This window comes from Cynocephalus volans, chromosome 3, assembly GCF_027409185.1.
Source record: "Cynocephalus volans isolate mCynVol1 chromosome 3, mCynVol1.pri, whole genome shotgun sequence".
NCBI classification, from domain to species: domain Eukaryota; kingdom Metazoa; phylum Chordata; class Mammalia; order Dermoptera; family Cynocephalidae; genus Cynocephalus; species Cynocephalus volans.
In genome coordinates this window covers 50,997,326-51,020,978 of record NC_084462.1, presented here as the reverse complement: position 1 = coordinate 51,020,978, position 23,653 = coordinate 50,997,326, and the positions used below count along the sequence as shown (strand labels likewise).

The following is a 23,653-nucleotide window of genomic DNA, read 5'->3' as shown; positions in this document are numbered from 1 at the left end:
TCTTATCAAGACTACAGAAAGCTTAAGTCCTGAGCAAAATATGGAGGGGAATTGCAAAATTGATAATAGTAAATATGTAATGAGGTGTTTTCAAAGCATACCATTGTAGGAACTTTGTTACTTGCTAAATTTAATGTTCATAAACATTGCATTACATTTGAAAATAATTTGTGGCTTAGATTTTTCTCACTTCACAAGCATTCCTGAGTTTGCACAATGACTGCCTAGGAATCTAAGCCAACCCTAAATTAAATGATTACGTAAAGCCAAATACATGTAAAAGCAAAACTATAAAAATCTTTTTAAAACTGTTGATAGCAGAAAAAATATTATAGATGTGAATGTATTTGTTAAAATATATGTTTGATTGATATGGGGTGACGTCCTCTAAAAGTAAGTGCACTGGGGCCCGTAAATATTTCAAAGCAATCTGTCAAAATACTATAGAATTCCTGCGTAATATGCTTTAGTAGAGTTTCCAAAAATTAGAAATAACTAGATTTCTCCTTTAGGATTTTTAGACTAATTCGCATAATGTCATTTGTATAGTCAGACATCTTGTCTGATCACTGTAAAATAATCTCCTTGACCTTTGATGATTTTGCTCATTGAAGGCCTTGTTTTTCTGAATCTAATCTTTCATCTTTTTCTTTCAGGAATCCTGTTCACGATGCTGGTATTTGGACCAGCCTGTGGATTTATCCTGGGCTCTTTCTGTACCAAAATCTATGTGGATGCAGTCTTCATTGACACAAGTAAGGAACATATCTGAGTTTCTAACTGTCACCTACAAAGCAATTCCTCTCTCATAAAGGAGGCTTCAGCCTGTGGGTTCCAAAACCTCTGTACTAAGACAGAGCCTTAACACATCCACCTCTGTAACTGGTGGGACCTCCTGACATTAGATGCAGAGATCATGAGTGTTTGTTCATGAGGGCCTGACTCAAGTCTGGGTCCTGCCAGCATCTACCTGTAGGCTGAATACCCCCAGTAGTTGATTCTGCTCCTCAAATCAGTATTTTCCTCATCTGTAAAGTAAGGGTAACAATAGTTATATCTGCCTCACAGAAGTATTTTAAGAATTAAATGAGAGGATAGAGGTAGAAATGCCTAGCATGTACTCATTGAATGTTGGCCAGTTATATGAGGACCCTACTTTCTAAACTAAAAGTTGGAGCATGTGTTCTGGAAATACAAATGTACAAATGGGGTCCATGTGACAGAATATTTGAAAGTCCTTTTATAAGACACTGTTATGGTAGACTTTGTGAAGAAATATCCACATTCAAAACCATTTGAAACAAAACGTGTTGTGTTCTTAGCAAGAAGAGCAAGTGTATTTCTCAGATTGCTCTGAGTCCCCCAATCTGTGATTCTATGATTGCACAGCATGGTAGTCAGGATAGGCTAGGTCATGCTGCAGTGACTAACAAGCCCCACTTCTAAGTGATTTTATGCAACCAAAGTTTATTTGTCAGTCACATTACCTGTCAGTGCAAGTCAGTGGTGTTGGACAAGAGGGTGGGACTTGGCTCTTCATGGTCACTCCAGGGCCCAGGCTTGCAGAACTGTCATCCTGACCTCCTTTTGCACAGTTGCCAAGGCAGGAAATCAGCCTGTGGTGAGTGGCACACTGGCCCTTGAAGCTCTGCTCAGAAATGACACACATTGTTTCCATTTATGTTTCATCAGCCAGAGCAAGTCACCTAGTATATTAGTTTTCTATTGCTATGTAACAAATGCCTCCAAATGCAGTGACTTTAACAACGGGCATTTCTTATCTCACAGTTTTTTCTGTGGGTCTGGAATACAGGAGTAGCTTAACTGGGTGGTTGTGGCTCAGGGTGTCTTATAAGGCTGCAGTCAAGGTGGTGACCTGGTATGTGGTCATCTCAGTGCTCCCTCCCGTGGAATTCTCTACAGGGCTGCCTCACTGTGGCTCCCTTGCTGCAGGCAACCCACTAGAGGATGACAGAGAGCGCCTGAGGCAGGAGCTCTGGTCATTTTATGACCTAATCTCAGAAGGGGCGTCTCATTACTGCTGCTGCATTGTGCTTGTGAGCAGCCAGTCACTTGTTCACATCCACCCTCAAGGAGAAGGGATTATTATACAAGGATGTGAATACCAGGGAGCAGGATCTTGGGGACCATCTGAGATGCTGCCAATCCTGTGTGGTCACAACTCTGCCATGTGCCCAAAAGAGAACACTATTTCTGTATAATTTCGCCAGTAGCCAAGCCACGTTTCCTTTCTCTCAGAAACAGAGGGGAGGAAGCCATTCTAGCTTCTCCTTCTCATGCCGATCTATTCCCAGGATCAATAAGAACTCTCAGTCCCCGGGTTCTCAATCCATCATCCCTCGACAGTGCTACATTTACTAATTCACCCCAAAGAAATAATGTGGTTTTAAATCCAATCAAGCTGCTTTGTGATTCACTCCATTAATCCCACTGATTTTTTTACTTGTAGCTAATAATGTTACAAATTTCTAAGTGTGGCGGGCAGCCTTATTTATTTATTCTTTTAAAATGCTGGGTCTGTTCAGGAGGTGATTGGATGCTGCTGCTTCCCTTTGAAACCGAGGCCTAGAGAGTGGGCTGAGGTGTGGGCTGGTAAGGGAATCACACAGGAAGTAAGTCAGCTGCCATCTTGCTTATATAGACAGAAGAGCCAGCTTCCGCCGCTGCACCAGAGGCAGCACGGGATGGGGATGGCAAAGTGGATCAGAGGTGGGGAGTACTTCCATGCAGTGGGCAAGCTACCCTGGAGGAGAAGCCAGCTGGCCAGGCAGCCTGCTTTGCTCTCAGCTTATCTGAGGTGGCCTCCTTGAAATAAGACCTGTGAGTGACCAGAATCTCTGAGTCAGAAAGAACCTCAGACATCATTCTCTTCCAGTTCTTTCATTTTACAAATGAGGAAACTGAGTCCCAGAGAGGGAAAGGGATATGCACGATCAAAGGGGTGTGTCTGTATAAAACCCAGATCCCCGACCTAGTGTGTGGGTATTTCCACTTCCTGATACCCCTCACCAACTCCCTCCTGAGAATGAAATAGCATCTTTTCTCAGTGCCCGGAATGACCAGTGGGTAGACAGGCGGCTGGGGAGGGCTTAGCACATCCACTCACAGTCCCCGCAGTTTGCTGAGGCTGTTCCTTCTGCCTGGAATGCTGTTCCCATCCCATTCTGTTGAACATCTTTGTTCGCCCTTCAAGGCCCAGTGTGAAGTGACATCGTCCACAGTTCCAGGCTTATAGGCAGCTTGATGCCTCCATATACGTAAGACAAATGGGCACTTTTCTGTTCTTTTGGCATCGTGCTGATGGCAGCTTTCCCCACCAACAGGTTGACAGTGAACTTTCCGATCTGTTCCGGAGGAAGGAAGGACGGATGTGAGTCCTGGTCTTTGTGTGCATCCTTCCTGAAGGTGCTGGAGGGCTGGCGCTGCTCTTTACCAGTAGAGGGCAGAAGAACATCACTTATTCCATTAGGGAGTCAGCCACAGAATTCTAGTTTCCTGCAATTTTATTTGTTTCTAATCTCGTGACTGAAGCTTGCCGATGTTGGCTATATTTTGAGGAGGGGGTTTCTGATCTTCAGGGCCTCCCTATCTTCTCCTCACTTACCCTAAAACAGCCCTGAAACTGAGGAAGCTTGGTTGAAGCCTGTGAGAGGTGCAGCTGGGGTAGGGGTGGGGTTGGGTGCAGGAATGGGCCAGCTGTGGGGGCAGAGGAACCTTGAAAAAAGAAGGACTTGGTAGCAGAGTATGCTTCTCATCATGGAATTGACTGACCTTAAGTTAACAGCATGGTTTTATTAGAAGATTAGTAATAACAGGAGCCACAAATTGATCCTTTATTAAAGCTATATACAGATAGCCTCTTTGGAAGCTCAGACATTCCCATGAGAGTGTAGGTCCTGCTCTTAGATAAGGTGTGATCATGCAGTGGTTAGGAATCCTGGCTCTGTGGAATCAGACCTCCACAATCTGAATCCCAACTACACCCCTTACAAGTTTTGTGATCCTGGGAACATTGATTCTCAGGGTCTCTGTGTGGATGACGTGAGTTAATCATGCAAAGCACTTACCACAGTGCCTGGCAGATAGTAAGCATACAGTAAATACTAGGTAGCATGAAGCGTCTGAAAGGCTAACTAATTCCCATGGCTAGTAAGGAATAGAGCCAGGATTCATCCCCAGGTCTGTCTGACCTCAAATCCCCAGTTGTAATGGAGCAGCTTGCTTCCCTGAAACCTCTCCAGGAATTTAACCAGAAGGCTGTCTCCTTCCATGGACAAAGGCCTTGCTGAGATAACCTCACCTCCCCAGCACATTTATGTAGACATGTCCTGAGGCACACCACCCGGCCCTGTAGATGGCTGCATAGTGTTTGCAGCTGGAATAAGATATGCCCATCTGTTTGCTTCACAAAAAAGGTCAACAAGCTGAGAGCCTCCTGCTCTCTCTGCTGTTCTGAGGGCTGGGTGCTGCCGCCACGAGTAATTAGCCTGATGGCTGGGATGCTGCATGTTCCAATATCACCCTCCACTCAGCCCCTCCCTGGCTCCAGATTCTAATTAGGTTTGCAACTTAATGATACTCTTGGAATTCTTGAGTCCCATAGCAAAAGTTTGACAAAATAGGTTAAACAAATAAATAAATGAACTAAAAAAAAAAAAAAAAAACTGCCTAGAGAGACATAGTAGCCCTTGTACATTCTTATGGCTCAGGAGTAAAAAGTAAATGTCCCCAGTTTGCTTTGATCTGCTTTTCTCACAATCTCAGGTATCCTCAGGGTGGGTGGGTGGGTTGGCTGGTTAGTTTTAAACTTTTTAACCCTGTTCCTAGTAGTTTTTCTTTTGACCTTGGAAATGGGTAGAAATCTCAATGATCCCCATATATGTGTCCACTTGACCTTCAGCAGAGGGAGCAGACAGCTGTGAACAACTGACTCAGCTTACTCAGCACAACCAACAAACAACAAAAACAGACCGGAAGTCAGATACCAAGAGTGGAAGGGTTAGAAAAACGGATCTTGTAAAGGAGAGAAGCCTTCTGTGCCTATCAACATCTATGCGAAGACAAGCCCCAAATATGCCTGGCCCCATGACAGGCAGACAGTTCCATCATGGTTCTCAGCATGTGGCTTTCCTTGCTCCACTCTGCTTCCATCCTCTACCTCCCCCCACCAGCCTCACCTGACAGTGAATCAGCCTCTTTCCTCAGTGCTTGCAGTGACCAAGGGGAAGACAAGTGGCTGGAGGACTTGGCCTATCCCCTTAGAGTCCCCTGATTATGCCATGCCTTTGCTCAGACTGTCCCTTCAGCCTGATACTGTCCCCACCCCATTTTGTTCAACATCTTTCTTCATCCATGTGTCTGGTTTCATTGGCAGTTCGATGCATCTAAGTAAATGAGACAGATGGGTGCTTTTCAGTTTTGTTCTGGGCATCTTACTGAAATGAGCCTTCACCAGAAGGCTGAAACTGCAGCCAGTTTTTAAAGTCAAGACACTAACTAGAACCAAATAGAGAAGTAAAGAGGTTTCGAAGCCTTGCTCCCTACCTGTACCTAAAACAATGCTTTTGTTATGCCAAGCCTGCCCAGGACTACTGTTCTTAAAGAGCACAAATTTCTATTTCCCAAGCCTTTTGTACTAATCAGGGTAGGCTGGTTATGCTGCAGTAACAAAGACCCCCCAGATCTCAATGGCTGAGAATACTGCAGGTTTCCTTCTTATTCATGTTTTATATCTGACACAGGTCAACGGGGATGTTTTGTTCATTGTGGTCTGTCAGGTATCATCTCGGGGGAAGGAGCTCAGAGAGTCATGCACCAGCTCAGACCTACTTCTACACAGGTGCAACACGTGTCCCCTCTGCTCATATTTCATGGGCAAAATGCTGGCACACGGCCACGCCTAACTTCAGAGTGAGGGAGCCGTCATCCTGCTTGTCCTCAGAACAGGAGATTTGAACACAGACATTGGTAGCATCTTCCACACCCTCATTTTTTGCCAGCCCACATAGAGAACTCTCCCTCACCATCAGTGACACCGAAGAAATATCGACTGAGCATTGATAGTTGCAAGGCATGAGGAGGGAGATACTCCACTGCAACTAGCCAAAGTGCCTTATAAAATTATTATTCATTGTGGAGATGGGGAGAGAAGTACCTCAGAGAGAAGTTTCTCAGGTGAGGTTCAAGCATGAGTCGTCTTCCCAAAAGCCTGAAGCTCGGCTTGCTGAGCTGCCTGGTCCTGAGGGCAACTCGCCCCAAAGCTCCTCAGCATGTTATTTCTCTCCCTGCAGTGGCACTCTGGATAATTGAAATGGAGGGGAAATATCAATGCTTCCCAAAAGAGTCACGATGATCTTCCAGAATCTACAGAATCTGCCCGACACACACCTCATGGAGCCCCCCTCCTCTTGCCCGGGTGGCAGTCCTGCCACCGACATCACGCTCCGCCCTCCCTTTCCAGCCACAAGCGCATGTGGGCTTTCCACCCACCTGCAGGGGACAAACTCGTGCGTTCACACAAACAGCCGCTGGTCCCCGGGGTGTTTTCTCACACACAGAACACTCACTAACTTCCTAACCAGAATATACTGTCTACGTGGTACCAGTTTTGTTCCCCCAAACAACTGCTAGGATTTCTCTCTCTTTACCTGCTGACATCTGCCAGCTTTTCAGTCCCCCCTTTATGAAGCCTGTAGACAATGCAGGGAGATACCGCAGCTCCCTTTTGCCATCTTTTGTTTGCATTCAGTGCTTGGCAGCAGGTGAAGAAACAGTGAGTGACTAGTGAAAACATTCCTGTTCAGCTACTTGAGGCAATTTTACTCTTCTTTTTCTCTTCCTTCATTTGCACAGAGATGCTTTCAAGATCACTTTGTGTTTTCCCATGCTGTACCCTTTTAAAAATTTTTATATATTGAAATTCCCATTCACATACATACACGCATAAAAGTGAAAATGTTGTGTTACTGTATACAAAGAGCCTACTATGTGTCAGGTGATTCTTGCTTATTCTCTCTCATCCTTGCAACCAGTGTAGGTTGATGTCATCTTTATTTTGCAGATGATGAAACTAAGGCTCAGGGAGGGGAAGTAACTTGCTCATGCTAGTAAGTGGCAGAGCCGGGATTCAACCCTAAGCCCTCCAGAGTGTACACTCTGTCCTTTCCAGCATGCAGCTATGCAAAAGCATCTGGTTCATTGTAGTGCTGTAGAGTGTTTATCAAGGTCTCCAGGACAGAGACCAACAATGTTCCAAAGGCCACTTGTCACCTACTGGGAGAATTGGTGGTCTTGAGCCCATTGCACAGAACACAGGAATTAGTCAGTCACCCAGGGCCTTCAGGGAGCCCAAAACAAAGGCTAGACAATCAAGAGGGGTAGTTTAAGAGTACTTATGAGTGCACACCTTGGTTTGTAAATACCTGTGTCCCAATCTTCAACTTTGAGCTCAGGCAAGGAACCTAAACTTTCTAAGCCTCAGCTTCCCCATCTATATAGAATAAGGATAATGAAAGTCCCTACCTTATAGGGTTCTGGGGAGGGATGACTGGAACTGTTAAGAAAGGGCTCTTCATAATGCCTGGTGCAGCGTAAGCCTTCGATAAATGGTGGCTGGCATTGTCATTAATGTTAGCTGGGCAGTCTTCAGGGAGAGCGTCTCCTAAATGGTGAAGTGCTCATCTGGTGTCTGTGGTCATCACCCTTCTCAGATCTGTCCATCCATCTGCTCCATTGCTCTTCCCGGGGCTGTCCATCTGTCTGCAGCCCTATTGGTCTTAGCTCATATGCCATTACCCAGTTCTCCAAGAATCTCCTTCTGTGCTCCAGAGGTATGGTTTATAAATGCTCCAGAGAGACATTTCTAAGCAGCTTGTCTGGGAGTGCTGCTATGCAAAGTAGTTGTAAAGAAAGAGAAAGAAAAATCTCTACGAAGGAGTAAGCCATCGTTTATGTCCTCAGGACTTTAGCTGGCAAATCAAATATCAGTACAAGGGGGCCAAACCACATGCACAGCACCTTTCAGTACACGAGCTGGCTGCAAAGCCTTCTAATAGAGGGCGGTGCCAAACCACAGGCCACTAACAGTTTGAAATAACCCATCCACTAGCAGTTTGGAAACAGAGCTACCATGGATTGAGTGCTCACAAGTGTGCCAGACACTGTTCTGAGCACTTTATGTCTGGTGTGGTTCATTTGATCTTCCCAACAACTCTTATCAGAGAACTACTGTCACCATAATCACTGTTGTACAGATCAGTAAACTGAGGCATAGAGTTCAAATCACTGGCCTAACATCATACAAGGCAAAGGGGACAGATTTCAACTTAGGCAGCCTGGCTCCAGAGCCTTGCTCTTGACCTTCATTCTGCACCTGCCCTTATAAGCCATAAACCTGATTTAAGACAAGGGGGTAGGGTGTTGAGTGGGATCTCAGATTAGGTGAGAGTAAGTATACCTGGTAAAAGTCTACCCTTGAACAATAAACGTTTCCCTGTGTTTTCCTGAGCACACCTTGGCAGCTCTGCCAAGCCAGTCAATTCTAGCCTAAATTCACAGGGTGTCTGGTTTCTCACTGTTTTTGTTTAGACTGATATAAACATAGGGTCGACAAGAAAATGAAGGAGGGAACACGATCAGTCTTCAGGTCTGAGACAAACAGAAGCACTGATCTGGAACAATAGGCTTCCTAGCCTAGCAGCCGTCCTCCCCACCCCAGGCCCTTCCTGGTGCCCTTGGCCTTCCTAGAGCTCTTGCATCTGACTCAAATCCTCAGCAACATCCCTCGTGGCTGCTGCATCTCACACCCACTAAGCTGTGCTCTGTCCATTTGCAGGTAACCTGGACATCACCCCGGACGACCCCCGCTGGATCGGAGCCTGGTGGGGCGGCTTTCTGCTCTGCGGTGCCTTACTCTTCTTCTCCTCCCTCTTGATGTTCGGGTTCCCACAGTCCCTGCCCCCGCACTCAGACCCCGCCATGGAGAGTGAGCAGGCCATGCTCCCCGAAAGAGAATATGAGAGGCCCACGCCCAGCAACGGGGTCCTGAGGCACCCCCTGGAGCCAGACAGCGGTGCCTCCTGCTTCCAGCAGCTGAGAGGTAAGGGCGACCTCGTCTGCTGGTGACCAGAAGAACGGGAGGGGATTGGGAGGCAGGGGGTGGGGGGGAAGGGAAAGGATAGCACTCAAGACTAGGTGCTTAATGATATTTGTTTTGTATGATTCGCCGCCTCTAGCCCTGTTCTCAATTTATTCCTGAGAATTAAATGACCTGACTTGTTTAATAAAAATAAAGTAGCTACCATTTATCGAAGGGACCCAGTGGCTAGTCAAGGACCTGACACATAATAAATATAGATGCCTGTAGAAGGAAGAACGTGAAAGAGGGAGGGAGGATGCTAGACATTTTATGTAACTGTTTTGAACTCTTTGGGGCCATTTATAAGCACCTTGAAGCAGTTAAAGGACTTTTGAAGTTGGCTCCCTTTGCCTGAGACAGGCATTCTTGAAAAAGCCACCTCCAAAGTGCATTTGTTTAGATTCACTCTGTGCTCCCATCCCCTCCACTGAAGATGAGACATGTTCATCTGAAAAGAAAAATTAACCCAGTCTTAATAACAGAGTCACCCTTTAGAATGCAGCAGAGCTCTCGCTATCATTTTTAAAAGAAAAAAAAAATACAGCTTTTCTGACAAACTGGTGAGGCACAAACATGGTGCAGAATGAGCGTGAGACGCTGCCTTCCCCCGCCCGGGTTGTCTCCACATTCGGCCCCATCCCTTAAAGGCAGGGAACTGACAGTGTAGCTTGAACGTAGCCCAGCGGTCTCACAAGCCGCTCACTGTCTATCATGCCATGTACGTGTGGTGTTCCTTAATTCACATGACTCCTTGCTGAGGTCCCCGAATCCTGTGGATTTTGGAAATGAGCAGGTTGCTGCAGGAAGGCAAGGAGCGAGGCCACGGCACTATTGCCCAGGGAGTCTGGATGGAGTAAGGGTGGGGGGCTGCTCACCTCTTTGCAGGAACCAGCCTTCAGCAGCTGCAGATGCCTTCTCCCAGAGCTCGACTTAGATATGTCCTAATGGTGAACATCTCTTTACTGAGCCTCTGTATAATGAGGTGCATCTTCTGTATAATGAGGTGCATCTTCTATGGGAACCACGGAAACAACCTCGGACTGCCTCTTGCATGGACCCCTGTTCTGTTCTTCACTCGCTCTGCCATCATTAACTTCTCCTGGTTTCGCTCCCACAATTGTAAAGTTGTAACATGGTTCTTCACTGACAGTGTTGTCTTGAGAACGAAAGCACTGCCCATAGAAGACTGTTACTCTTACCAGTTGGTCCACAAGGAACCGAAAGAACTTGTGCTATTTTCAAAAAGAGACCAATTTAATAGCCTAATGTCATGTCTGACTCATGTTCCACAATGTTTTCTACCAATGCTGTAATTTGGAATTGTCTGTAGAAGACCTTAAAATTCATCTTCCCAAGTTCCAGAATGCATCGGTAGATGAGTAGACCAACCCAGTGTATGTCTTCTGAGGTTACCTTGGCCGGGACCCCTGTATGTATATGCTTAATAAAAGAGGTCCCCAAACAGGCTCACTTCCAGGAGCCCCCAGCTGGCTGGAGGGTGATACCGGCTGCCGTGCTAATAGCACATCCAGCCATAGAGAGTGTCCCAGTAACCAGACCCACAGGAATCAACTGGGCTGGCATGAGAGTGGGCCCTGCAGAGGCCCCCCTGGCTGAGGGTGACAGCAGCCTTTCCAGGTCTCTGCTAACCCCAGGATGGTGGCCCTGTCTTCCTAGGGCTCTGATTATAAGAGCCGCACCAATAAACTTTCAACTTTCATCTCTGGGGAAACAAAAATGAAAAGGTTCAATTGTGCCATCAAAGAACTCACCATCCAGTGTAGGAACAGACCAGCAAGTCAGCCAAGATGGTTTGCTATGGTGAGAACTGCAGTAGCGAGCAGCACAGGAAGCTATGGGAAAGCAAGGGATGGCAGAGAAGAGCCCACCTCTCCCGGGTCATGAGGTGGGAGCGAGAGAAGGGTCAGAGGCTGAGCTGAGCCTTGAGGGCAGTCATAGCTTCAGAGTTCTTGGGTTACAATTCAGTAGCTCGTTAACTCATTTGTTCCATTAAGTCAATATTTACTGAGACCCTGCTAGGCACTGGGGACACAGCTGTGACTAAGGCCACTTATTTCTGGAGCTTGTGCTCTAGTAGGGGAGACAAGCAGTAGGCAAGGTCAAATCAGTGACAAGGCAGGTGAACTGGGCTGAGCTGACAGGTACACAGTTGGGTGGATGGGTCTGGACCTTGCAAGACCATAAGTGATCACGAGCTGTCATCACACACAGGCTTCGTTTCTGATAATTAATGTTTTGTTTTTTTATACAGAATTAGCAATTCTCAGAGGCAATTGGTCCACTAATAGACCTGGAGGATATCCTAGTAGGAAAGGAAGGCAGTATCTCTAGAAGACTACCCCAGAGCCAGAATACAGGGAAGTGAGCTATATGGTAACAAATGAATTTTACATGCGCCAGAGCATGGAGAGGGGCCCATGGTAGGTTACATCCTTTAGTTTTCCACATGAGACAAATGTTTTTGCCATGTGGATATTTCCACCAAAAGTACCATGCAGTACTATGTGCATTCCCAAACTCTCCATCCGATTTGCAGTCCAGGATGCAGATGCCATGTGCTGCACATTTATCGGTTCAGATAAGCTGAGCGGTATTGCATGTATCAGAGGAATTAACGCTTCCAGAACCTATGTGTTGCAAGTCCGCATCTATTTCATATGAGTTTGCTAATGGGTTTTTTCTTTGGCCATCAGTCTTTGTCCCCTGCCATGCTCTGCAGATGGCAGTGTCCCCCGAGAAGAGCTGGTGTGTCGAGAGCAGCCCCTTTGGTTACCTTCCCACTGGGACTTAGACAATCTCCCCACACTCCTGGGAGAGCCAGGGCTGTCTGCCTTGAGGCAGACCCACCTGGCTTCAAATCCAGCTTGGCCCCTTCCTAATTGTGTAACCTTGGCTGTGTCACTTAACTCCCCTTGGCTTTAACATGTGGTATCTGGTTTAATCTTTACAACAGCTGCATAAATTTAATTACCCTTTATTCCAGTTTATAGATGAAGAAACCTAGTACCAGTGGTATGGGAGTTTGGGCTTGTGGTTCACTTTTCAAGGCTTCGAAGGTTTGTGTCCAATAAAATCGGCTGTCAGTTGGGTTTGCAGCCTTTATCAGAAGGTGAGAGATGGAAAGCGCAGTCTTGTTCCAGAACAGCCCAGAAGTCCCCATATTGTAGTGACTGCCATGTAACCATTTTATAAAGCAGGCAGCAGGTAAACAAATGCTTGGTTTTGTTAAACTCTAATATTTCCCCCAGGTGGGAGCCTGCCAATCCAAGACACATTTTTTGCATCTCAGCTGTGCCACCAAATAAGCCCTGGCTCTGAAGCCCCTTCTCCCTGATCATGCTCTTTGATAACCCATCTTTAGGGACACACCTCTCATTCATCCTCTGTCCAGCACTGTCTTCTCCTCCCCTTTTCTGCACAGCTTACTATCAGCCAGAACTGCACCTGGTATGGCCTCATGAGTCTAGCAGATGCTTGGAGTTTGCAGAATGTTTTGTAAGCGGCTACACATGGAGGAAGAGACCGTAGTAGACAAACGTATAGTGTTATCACCATCTAGTGTGTTAGATCTTACATCCACAACTTTGTTTCATCATAAGCTGTGTCCTGTGTCATTTGTCCTGAGAGAACTTGACGGATAGGACCAGGGTCCCCACTATAAGCATACCTCTGTCCACCTTCACCCTCACACTGTACGGTTGCTGTAATGTATCAGGCAGTCTCCTCTTTGCTGCTCTTTCTGCTTGGAACATCTTTCCTCTCTTGTCCCACTTCTGGGCTGGACTCTGTCCTCACCTCCAGAGGAAGCCCACTGTTCAGCCCCTCTGTGCACATGCCCCCAGGAGACAAGTGTTACATTAGCTGCATTTCTCTGTCATCCACAGATCCCTGCAAAGCAGCTGTTACCACATGACTATAGTAATCTGTTTGTCTGCATCTACCTGAAGATTGTGGGTTCTCCAAGTAGGAAGCTCTCATTCATCTGTTTGTGCCCAGTGCAGAGTGCAGTGCCTGGCACATAGGTGACATTAGCTGAATGAATAAAGTAACAAATGAACATTTTCTTGCCAGCGTGTATGCATGTGCGCGCGCGCACGCGCGCTCACACACACACAAAGCAGCAGTTAATGTTTGCTTTCCATGCATGATCATGTTTAATCCCCCCAGCCCTATGATGCATTGGTACCATTGTACAGAGAAGGCAATTGAGGCTTAGACATGGAAAGGAAAGGCATTTGAAGCCTGGTGAGGACCCCAGTGCCTGTCTTCTTCACCATGACATTATGCTCCCTCATTTGACAATAAATGGACTCTCATAAGACTAAGTGGCATCTGCAGGTGCTGACTGACTCTTTAGCAGTGTACCAAAACTCTGGCTGCTGGCAGCAACAGCACAGATGTACCCTGAAACAATGGGTCTGAACAGTGGGTCTGAAGACAAGGCTATGCCTGAAAGGGAGGCAAGGACCAACTCCCTGCAAGCACTGGCACGTCCTGACCTTCTGCCAGGTTTTCTCTCTGGGATGAGTGTAACTGCACCAGAGGTCTGAAATCCGAAGGGAGAATCCTGCCTTTGATCATGGAGAGAGCACGGGCAATCAAAAGCTGAGCACTCTTGTCTCTGAGCACTTCACGCTGACTGCCAAGTGGCCTCTTCCTGTCCCAGAAAAGATAGCAGAGCTAGGTGATGGCTGAGTTGTCAGGGCGGGGTTGGGGCCTCAGGCTCGGAGTCTTAAAAACCATCTTCCAAATCTGGGAGATGATTTATGATTTCCAGAGCTCTTGCACAGACCTCCCACCAGGCTCCCACCATAAGCTGGTGGGGTGCATGTTGTTACTAATCTCTATGCCACCCATCGAACCTTGCAGGTACAGGGGAGGTGGGGGAACCAGGTACCCAGGTTCTGCAGTTGGGAATGGACCCTGGTCTCCAGACTCTCAATCTTGTGCTCTTTCTGCTCTTTCCTATAAGGATTTGCTAAATTGTTAATGAGTGGACTAAGGAGGAAAAAGTGAACCCACCTGGGGCCAATGTAAAAAAAGTCTTGGCTGTGTCTGAGAAACTTCTGTTCTTTCTGCTCCACTTGCTGCCTCTCAAGAAGAGGACATGCAAAGCCCCTGGCTCCAGAGGAGCTTCACCTTTAGAGGGCTAGAAATCTGCCTGGGCTCTTGATACATCCCCCCACCCCCTGCTGGGACAGTTCAGCAGCGAGTTCGGCCGATTTTACCACCTAAATCTCTCTCCCACCTGCTCTTGGTCTTTCCACACTCCAGTATGCCCAGAGTCCCTCCAGTCTGTCATCCACACGACAATCTTTTCAGAATGCATCTGTCATATTGCTGGCCCCTCCGCACTCCACTCCTGCCCCTGTTCCCTCCATGCCAGCCTCACTGGCCTTCTTTAGTTCTCCCTGCTCCCCTTCCCCCTCAGGCTTTGCACTTGCAGTCCCTGCACTGGAATTCTCATCCCGTCTTCAGACATCAGCCACATGTCAGTTCTTCAGGATGTTTTCCTGAACTCCTGACAGTAACCCTTCCAAGGCACGACATAATCTTACCTTTATATGTGTGATTATTCACTTACACTGTGAGCACCATGAGGGCAGGGATTGCATCTGTTTCCGCTCATGTCCTGGCATGTGGCAGGTGCTCGGGACCTGCTATCTGATATGTGCAGGAATCAGTGCATCTCTGGCCAGGCATTGTCAAGCACAGCACAGTTCGCTGCTTTCCTTAAAGGCCCCCAACCTCCACTTCCCACCCCGGGTCTTGGTCTGTGTATGACTCATGTGTGCACATGGGCTTGGCAAGAGTCTCACGTGTCCTGAGTGCCACCACTAGCCCACAAGTGACCCACCTGTATTGGGAGGGTCTGTTCCTGGCACCCTGGCCGCTCGACCTGGAAAGTCTGCCATCTCTGGCAGGTGCTCTAGTTCTTGGGCAGAGCACACATTTCCGCCCCCACCACAGTGCCTCCCACCATCCGGCAGGAGCCATAGGTTTGCCTGGCCCCAGGATCCAGCTCACACCTCTGCCTCAGTGTCTCTGCCAGGCTTCCTCCATCCTTCACCAGCTAGCAGTCGGTTTCTGCTACATTTTTCTTAATTAAGGGCCTGTGCCTTTTGGCAGAATGTTATTGCAGGAAGCCTGGTGATCTGAGAGTCCCTGTTCTGCAGGCTAAACAGCTGAGTGTTTTTTATCATGCGATTTGTCTCCAGAACTGTGTTCTTCCTTCATGTGGATTTCCTGTTAAAATCTTCTTTCTGATTCTGTGTGAAGGAAAATGTCTACTTTCCCAAACACTTGGAGTTCTGTGTCAGGTTGTGGTTTACATTCTGCCACATTGCAGGAGTTGTTTTTATACGTCTCCAGGGACCAGACTGGTCAGTGGCTTGATTTTATCCTTGTCTTTATTAATGGAGAAGCCGCTGAGGACAGGCACTGGGGACAGCCACTGGGGTCCGTAGATAAGCACAGTTGCTCTGCTCAAGTTATTGTAGCAAAGCAACTGGGATAAACACATGTGAAGGCACCTACCATGATGCCTGGTCCTCTGTTGATATTCCTGGAGTGTTTGCTGAGTGAATCAGCAAAGGAAATAACTAGAAGCAGCCATTTCCGCATGGGGGTTCCTTGGAACACAAATTCTTTGAGATGCTCAGGGAAAAACAAATTAATGACAATAGAATAGGGGGAGTGGTTACGTGGCCAAATAAGTTTGACAGCCCGTATACTTTATGACCCTCTTGGAGATTCATATGTTATATTAGTGTATTATAGGTGCTGAGAAGGCCAGCCCCGAGGAGAGCTGGCTGACTGTTTTACTCCATATTTCTCAGACTTATGTGACAACAGAACTCTTTTATTCACATTAACCTCTATGCTTACTTGGTAAATGCTGCTAGAATACAGGGTAGAAGGCGGCGAGGATCAAAGGATATACCGGGGACCACAGCGGGAGGACTTGAAGACACACCTTGGAAGGTTGTAGCATTTCAGCCTGATCTGGAAGGATGAGCAGGACCCCACGATGGAGAGAGGAGAAGGGCTTTGGGATGGGAGGCAGGCATGGGCAGAGGCATGCAGGCAGGAATGCCCAGGACATGGTAGCAAGAGAGACATCTGGTATAGATGTTGGAGTAGAGGATTTAGGAAAAGTCAGGACAGAAAACAGACTGTGGGCAGCTCCCACACCCGGCAGAGTTCCTGGTATCTGAAGCTACTCAGTAAGTCTTTGGCAAAATTATGAATGAATTTTTAAAGGCCTTAGCATTGCCCTCTTAAAGTGTCTGGACTTTATCATATGAGCCATCATTTCCCAATGAGGGGTTTGAATCAGTATCACCTGTGGAGTGTCTTGAAGCATCTACCCCAGAAATTCTGATTCTGTATGTAGGGGGTGCGTGGGGGTGCCCAAGCTTCTTCCAGACGTCTTTAAGGCTCCCTAGATGATTCTAAGTGAGCTCTCCTAGCTGAAAACAAATGCCAGAGGTGATGAGGTCCTTGGAAGGGTCCCCATCAGGAGCTGGCAGGTCAAAGCTGGTTCCTCAGCAGTTATACATAAGATAAAATGGGGGGACCTACCCATCAACTGATCTTGGGACACTGTACCATGTGATGTGACCCTCTTAGAGATTCACAAGTGACATTAGCACATTGAAGGCCTCTGCTTCAGGAAATAACAATTGGAACTGTAGGCTTAAAGATAGGCATTTATATCAACTTGGGTGCCTTACCCCACCATTTCTTTTCTGAACGTTACTATTTCTCTTTCCAGGAGTGAGTTCTCACATTAGTCGAGTTCTCGAGAATGGTGAATGAGTCCTCCCTGCAGCTACTGAGGTGGGCACCATTCTCCCAGAGAAGGTTCTGAAGGGCATGAAGTAGCAGAAGTGGCTGTTAGCTGATAAAAGACTCTTTATTCCCTTAGTCATTTTCTCTCTGTTGCCTCTGACATGGAGAGACACTATATTGGGTCTGAGTGAGAGGTGGCTGCTCTCCGGGCTCCTTTCTTCATCTCTGTGAGCCTGTGGCAAGCCTCTGCTTCCGACTTCATACTCTGGAGAGAGGATAATGACTGGGGTGACACCAGTTTGGAGCTACAGCTTGCGGGAAGCTCATCACGCCTCTTGGTTCTTGCTTTAAAATGGCTGATGGGTAGCTGCACAACTCCTTTTCTCTTGGGCTTTCTTGGTGGGGTTATAAAGAATTGGAGATCTTAAAAGAATCAGTGTAATTGTTTGGCTCTGGGTTGTCCTAGCCTATCCCCATCCAGCTGACATTTGGATGTCATTCTAAATGCTCATCTCTGGTGTTAATGGTTTCTTATTTGTTCGCTCAAGCCACAGCCTTCTCTGTACAAAGTAAGCATGACCCTCTCTGCCTCTTACCTACTGAAGACCTTGAGCAGAAGGAAAGTAACCTGTTAGCTGCTTCTCTTCTCTCAAACCTGCAATGAGAGGGTTCCAGGAAGCTCCCTCATTTTCCTTGACAGCCTGGGACAGAGGTTAGGGGACAGGCTCATCTGCAGCAAAGAGGCCACAGCGGATCTGGAACTGGAGCCAGAGGCTGCCCAGTCTGGGGCCAGTGTGTGGTAGGTGGTTGCTTCCAGAAGACTTCTGGACACTGCAGACCTCCTCTCCCACCTGGACCTTCTCCCACCCCTACCCGAGGGAATGGTTTAGACACCACTGGAATCAGCAGTGGGAATGAGGAAGAGACGCACATTCTGGATTTCTGGCCCTGCAGGCAAGGAATCATATATGCTGAGTGTATAAGCTAATACCCACTTACACCCTGGGCCATGAATCTATGGAGTATCACTAATGGTTTGATCATAAGTTTATCTCTGTTTCCACAGCTAATGTTTCTTAGACTGTAACACTTACCCTCCAGTACTTTGTGATTCATTCATTCGTTTATTTGTTGGATTCTTTAATCCACCCTGCATTTATTAAGCATCTGCTCTTATCAGCATGGTGCCCATGTCTAATGGAGGAGCTGCTCTGCCCCTGCTCTTATGTGGTGCCTGGCATGGGAGAAATGGGAGGACCCAGGTGAGGGCATCCAGTGGGGGTTGTTGGAGCTGTGATAGCAGCTTGCACTAGGTGTGCTGGGAACAACTCAGGGCTGCTAAACATCTGTGCTGTGCCATGACATTTCATTTTTCCTTGGAACACTCTTGTACTACCTCCATTGCATTGTTTTTCCGCATCATCATTTCTTCCTTCCTCTTTCATTTTTTTTTTTTTTAAGTTGTGATTTGAAGACTTTTTGTTTATCTTACCCCTGCTCCCTCAGCCTCTCTGTTCTCTTTGCTTATGAGTCCTATGTGTTGTGAAACCTTCATGGCAACTCACTTTTTAGAAAAATAATTTTTTATTGATTCACATCCCCACAAGAAACCTGAAGATTAAGAGTGAGGACTTTGGAGTTTAGGTCAAAGTGAGTTTGAATCCACCCTCCTTCACCTCCCAGCTTTGCATTCTTGAGCAAGGTGGAATTTGCAGCCTCTCGAAGAAGCCTTGGTTTCCTGATGTCTGAAATGGTGATGATATGGCTACCTGCTATTGTAATGGTTGTGAGAGTTAAATGAAAAACCCATAGCCTGGTGTCCCATCCAGCACTGGTAGCCCAACGAGCATTGGTGTCATTGTTGTAATTACTGAGCTGTGTGCACTGGCTTCATCTCCCCTTCTCGGGAGCATTAACATTGGATATTGACAGCAGTGTTACTAAAGGAAAAGAAAGTCAACCCAATTTCAATAGAGAGATTAAAAGCAGAAACACACTGAGAGTAAAGTGGAGTATACACTGAGCCCCACAATGACCACTGGCTGGGACACCTCCAATTCCTGGGAAGTGCAGTGGACAAGGACATTTGCCTCCTGACCTAGCCTGTTGCATGGCCCTCTGGAGGAGGGGGAGCTTCCTGGGAAACCCTTGACCCCAGCGACGGCTCCTGAAGCTCAGCTCACCACCTCTGCAGCTGCAGTCGCCCCACCCCAGTCTCTTCCCCCCTCTGCTTACTCATCAGTCCCTCTCACAGATGTGCTCCCACACAAGCCTGGTTTCCTTGCAGCTCCTATGAGTCCTGTGCAAATGGTTAGGAGCCCATGGGCTTGCTCCCTAACTTGGTCATGGGTTACTTTTATTTATATTAATTATTATGACTTTTATTGAGCTCTTACCTGTGTGTCGGAGACACTGGGCCACATGCTTTCCATGCATGGGTCTCATTTCATCTTTATGGTAATCTGTGGAATGGAGTGATGTGCTCTAGTCATAGATCTGCTAAGCCTTGAAGCCAGAATTCAAGTCCCTATTATCTGGCTCTTTAGACCAGGTTCTTAGCCATTATTTTATACAACCTTATTCAGCAAAACCTTTTCTACATTCAGGGCTCCTCTTTCAGCTCGCCAATTCTTTTTTCTTTTATTTCTCCCTCTCCTTCTTCCTTTCCTAGCTCTCTTCCTTCAAAAAATGTGGACTGAGCCACAGATCCATGCCCGATCTAGTCATTTTCCCAAACTTGAGTGGGAATTTATTATTATTATTATTATTATTATTATTATTATTATTATTGTTATTATCATCATCATCATCATTGTTATTTCTAAGAATGAAGCTGCACCTTTGATTACGAGGAGTGGCTTGCATTCTTAATCTTCAAACCGACAGCAGCACCTTTTAGAACCCAGACCAGAATAGTACACCTGTTGAAAGCATGTGCTGTGGTGGCAGGTGGCAGGGTTTTAGTTTCTGTTGTGCTACTCTCACCATGGGACCTCCCTCTGTCTCAGTTTCCTCAGTTGTAAATGGGGGGCAGTTATAGTCCTAAGATCACAGGATTGTTGGGAGGATTTCTTGAGTTGATATGTAAGCAGTTTGAATGGTATTTGGCACATAGGAAATGTTTTGTCAACCTTAGACCTCCTGACTTCTCCAAATCTGCCTTTCTCCCTCCTGAGGGACCCATAAGTTTCCAAGAAGTCTCGATTCTACAGGAATGTCTGCTGAAGACTAGCATTAGAAAACCTGTTTTCCCTAGAGACTGCTCCCCTGCTGCCATTCCCAATTTTGCATCATCTTGCTGGTGACAGCAGGCTCCTGATGAGAGTTGAAAGGGTTTCCCTGGCTGGTGAGACTACATAATACAAGCCAACCTACCTCCGAACTTATGAGGCTAAATCAGCAGGTAGGCCATAAATGGCTAACGGAGGCTGTAGGTATTCAGTGGCCTGGTGAGGTCTTGGTTCACCAGATTCTGTTTGTCTGGGCCACCTGATTAGCCACTGCCTTCTTGGAAAGTCGGAATGTTACAGGTTTAACTATCCATTTCAATGAAAAAGCTTGAAAAACTGGGATAGCTCTGGGATCAAGCTCATTAATAGGCCTTCTCAAACTGGGGATTTGGAAGGTAGGCTGAACCTTCAAAAAGAAATCATCTTTTGAAAATGCTGCAAGTCATTGCAATAAAAGCAGGGATGGGAGAAAGAACCTGGGAGGAAAATAGCTGAACACAAGAAGCAGCTATCATTTCTGGAGGCAAATTGGCTTGGTAGAGGGGAGAAAATGTTCATGCAAATAAGGCCCACTGAGGCTTCCCCGGGCATTTAGTCAGATGATTCTGAAATTTAATGATTTTCACATCTAATTCAAGGAGAAATTAATCATTAGATAGTAAGACAAAAGCAGACAGACTCCTATCTCAACAAGGAATCCTTCCCACTGAAGTGGAATTATCTCTGGAATAATTAAAATGCTTGCTGGAGTATAAAAATGTTCCATTAACGGGCCGAGCCCGTGGCGCACTCGGGTGAGTGTGGCGCTGGGAGCGCAGCGACGCTCCCACCGCGGGTTCGGATCCTATATGGGAATGGCTGGTGCACTCACTGGCTGAGTGCGGGTCACGAAACAGCAGTTTAAAAAAAAAAAAAAAAAAAATGTTCCATTAACCAGAGTTGCCTTTGTTGAACAAGTGCCTTCCTCATCCCCAAACAAATTGTGATGATGCTGATCAAGGACAAGGAGATACTGGGGCCTGAGTAGATAATGTGACCAAACTCGATCACCATCAGTGGCATTTCTGAGCCAGAGAACAAAGTTTCTAATCAGAGGATGCTGTGGTGTCAGCCCAGCAGCAGTTTTATTTGTGACCAAGAGTGGCTGTGGTGCTTTATTCTCCTAGAGTCCCAGAATCTGAAGAGCCTACACCCTCACAAAGGAAATGCAGCCTACAATGAAAGTATGGCAGAGGACCATTTTTGTGGACTGTCCCCATCCTGCTTATTTGTCATTAGCAATGTTTCTCAAATGTAGGTATCTTCATTCCAAAAGAGCACTGTGATTGAGTAACAGTGTTATTACCTGCCAAAATATATAAATACCAGCCAGGATTTTCAAATTCATTCTTTACAAGTAGGCACTGTGATCACCTGATGTGATCCATACTGCTGTTTCTACAGTGTGAAGCTTGGTGGTCTGTGACATGACCAACCAGTCCCTTGCCACAAGTACATTACACCATCACAGTGTGCTACACACTATGGCAAACCAGCCTTCACTCCTTAGCAGTGATTTATGATGATAGAGTCTTAACATTCAAGGGTCTTCTGCACATAAAGACAAATATCTCATTGTCCTTTATTTATGCCCAATGTATTTATCTTTGTTTGTTAAACAATCATATTTTAAACATTACACAACCAACATTCCTCTAAATATTTGTATAATACTTAAAAAATAATGTGGATTTAACAAAGGAAAATTTCCCAACATTTAAACATAGATTTTAAAGGAAAACACTTCTAGACATTTATTTACAATGATATTTCTAAAAATGTAGATGACTGTAAATTTTTGAAACCTTGTTAAAAAAAATAGACAAAACACACACAGACAGGCCAGTACACTTAAAATAAAGCAGGGTATAAATGTGTGAATACCATAGATTTAAAGTTGTTTCCTCATCATCTTTATCATTATTCATACCCTTTTAAAGTTTTTATTTTATTTTTACTTGTGCATTTATTTCATCTGAGATTTGCCTTCATAAGATTTCATTAATTTCACAAGAAAGCACCACAGAGCAGCAGAGGCTACCAGCTCTGGTTATTGTCTAGTTGCTTCTAAGTAGGAACACAGGATCCAGCTGCTCAGCCCATAGTAATTCTGAGCCTCTAATCATCTGGCTCAGTCCATTTCCATAACTACACTCCTTTCACTATGTCAAAGAACCCTTACATCCCTATCTTTTACAGAGATTTTTGAGTTTTTTCCTAGAAATTATTAATTTTAGGTTTTGTATATCTACCATTTCTTGACCCATTGTTCTGTCATATTGATTTATTGAGCTTGTCTGTTAACATTATTAAAAACTTATGTATGTCCTATTATTTTATTCTAATTAGTTGGGCCATTTAGAGGTTTTGTCTCCTAGGAGATGAGATTGAGCCTGTGTAATTAGCTCTCTTCTTTAGGACAGCTGGCTGTTTCATCACCTTGGAACACAGTGGTAGACTCTCTGCCCTCTGTTTATTTTGTACAACTGGGGGCACTGATTGGTTTTTCCTAGACTTGGTATAGTACCTGCTTCACCTGTGACTGTGTTTCCCCTTTTCTGTTTATACTGGTGGAACTGAGTATACCACATGTCAAATATTCCATATTATTATGATTACAGCAGAACAGAGTTCCCCTAACTTGAGTTACAGGCATGCCACCACTACAATTTTTGCCTTATTTGCACACCACCTGTGCCATTATGTACACAAGACTTCTCTTTAAATAACTTTAAATCTACTCACTTGTTTTAACCTAGCATTGTCTTAAGCCATAACAGACATGAAACCACACATTTGATGTATCAGCTGTATGTCAGTTAACTTTTTTTGTAAACATGCCTTAAAACGATGGCATAAATGTTGGAATGATGATGATGTCCTGGTACCCCCTGAGGCCTCTTACACACTGCCAGCATACATCATCATGCCATAATTGTGGAGACCTGGCTAAAGACCATGTGCCAAGGATCCTGATTGCTGGAAATACCCAAATAACGTACTTGTTTCCAAAGGATTTTTTTAAAAAAGAATCTCCCATTTTTAAAGCACCAAGGTAAGAAGTCTTAGTGGCTTGTGAAACCACATGTTTAAAAAAAGAGTGCAGTAAAATAAGATTGGAATTCATGTCCTCAACAACACCTTCTTTCCAGTTCTGTGGATACTTAAAGTGGTGCCCAAGCCACAGAGTGCTTTTGCCCACCATCCACTCTCATAGGAGCCCTGAGCACTGGGAGCAGGGTGGAGTGCTTTTTCTTGGTTGGGTGGGTGATGAGAAGAGACCACCTGAGCAGGAGAGAACATGTACAGCAAAGATCTAGGGCAGAGCATTCCAGTAGACGGAAGAGCCCCAGGTGCCAAGACCAGGGAGGGAGGATGTGGGTGCAGGTGAGAAACAGCAAGAGCCAGCAGG

General features: G+C 46.0%; 1 protein-coding gene across 2 annotated transcripts in view; it reads left to right on the top strand.

Moving 5' to 3' along the window:
- Window positions 1-23,653, top strand: part of SLCO3A1 (solute carrier organic anion transporter family member 3A1) — a 296,266-nt gene that overhangs the window by 230,575 nt on the left and 42,038 nt on the right. For both annotated transcript variants that reach the window (XM_063090591.1, XM_063090590.1), the window contains exons 3-4: window positions 657-755; window positions 8,855-9,118. In XM_063090591.1, coding sequence (XP_062946661.1) covers window positions 657-755; window positions 8,855-9,118 — 363 coding nt within the window. The remainder of the gene's footprint in view (window positions 1-656; window positions 756-8,854; window positions 9,119-23,653) is intronic.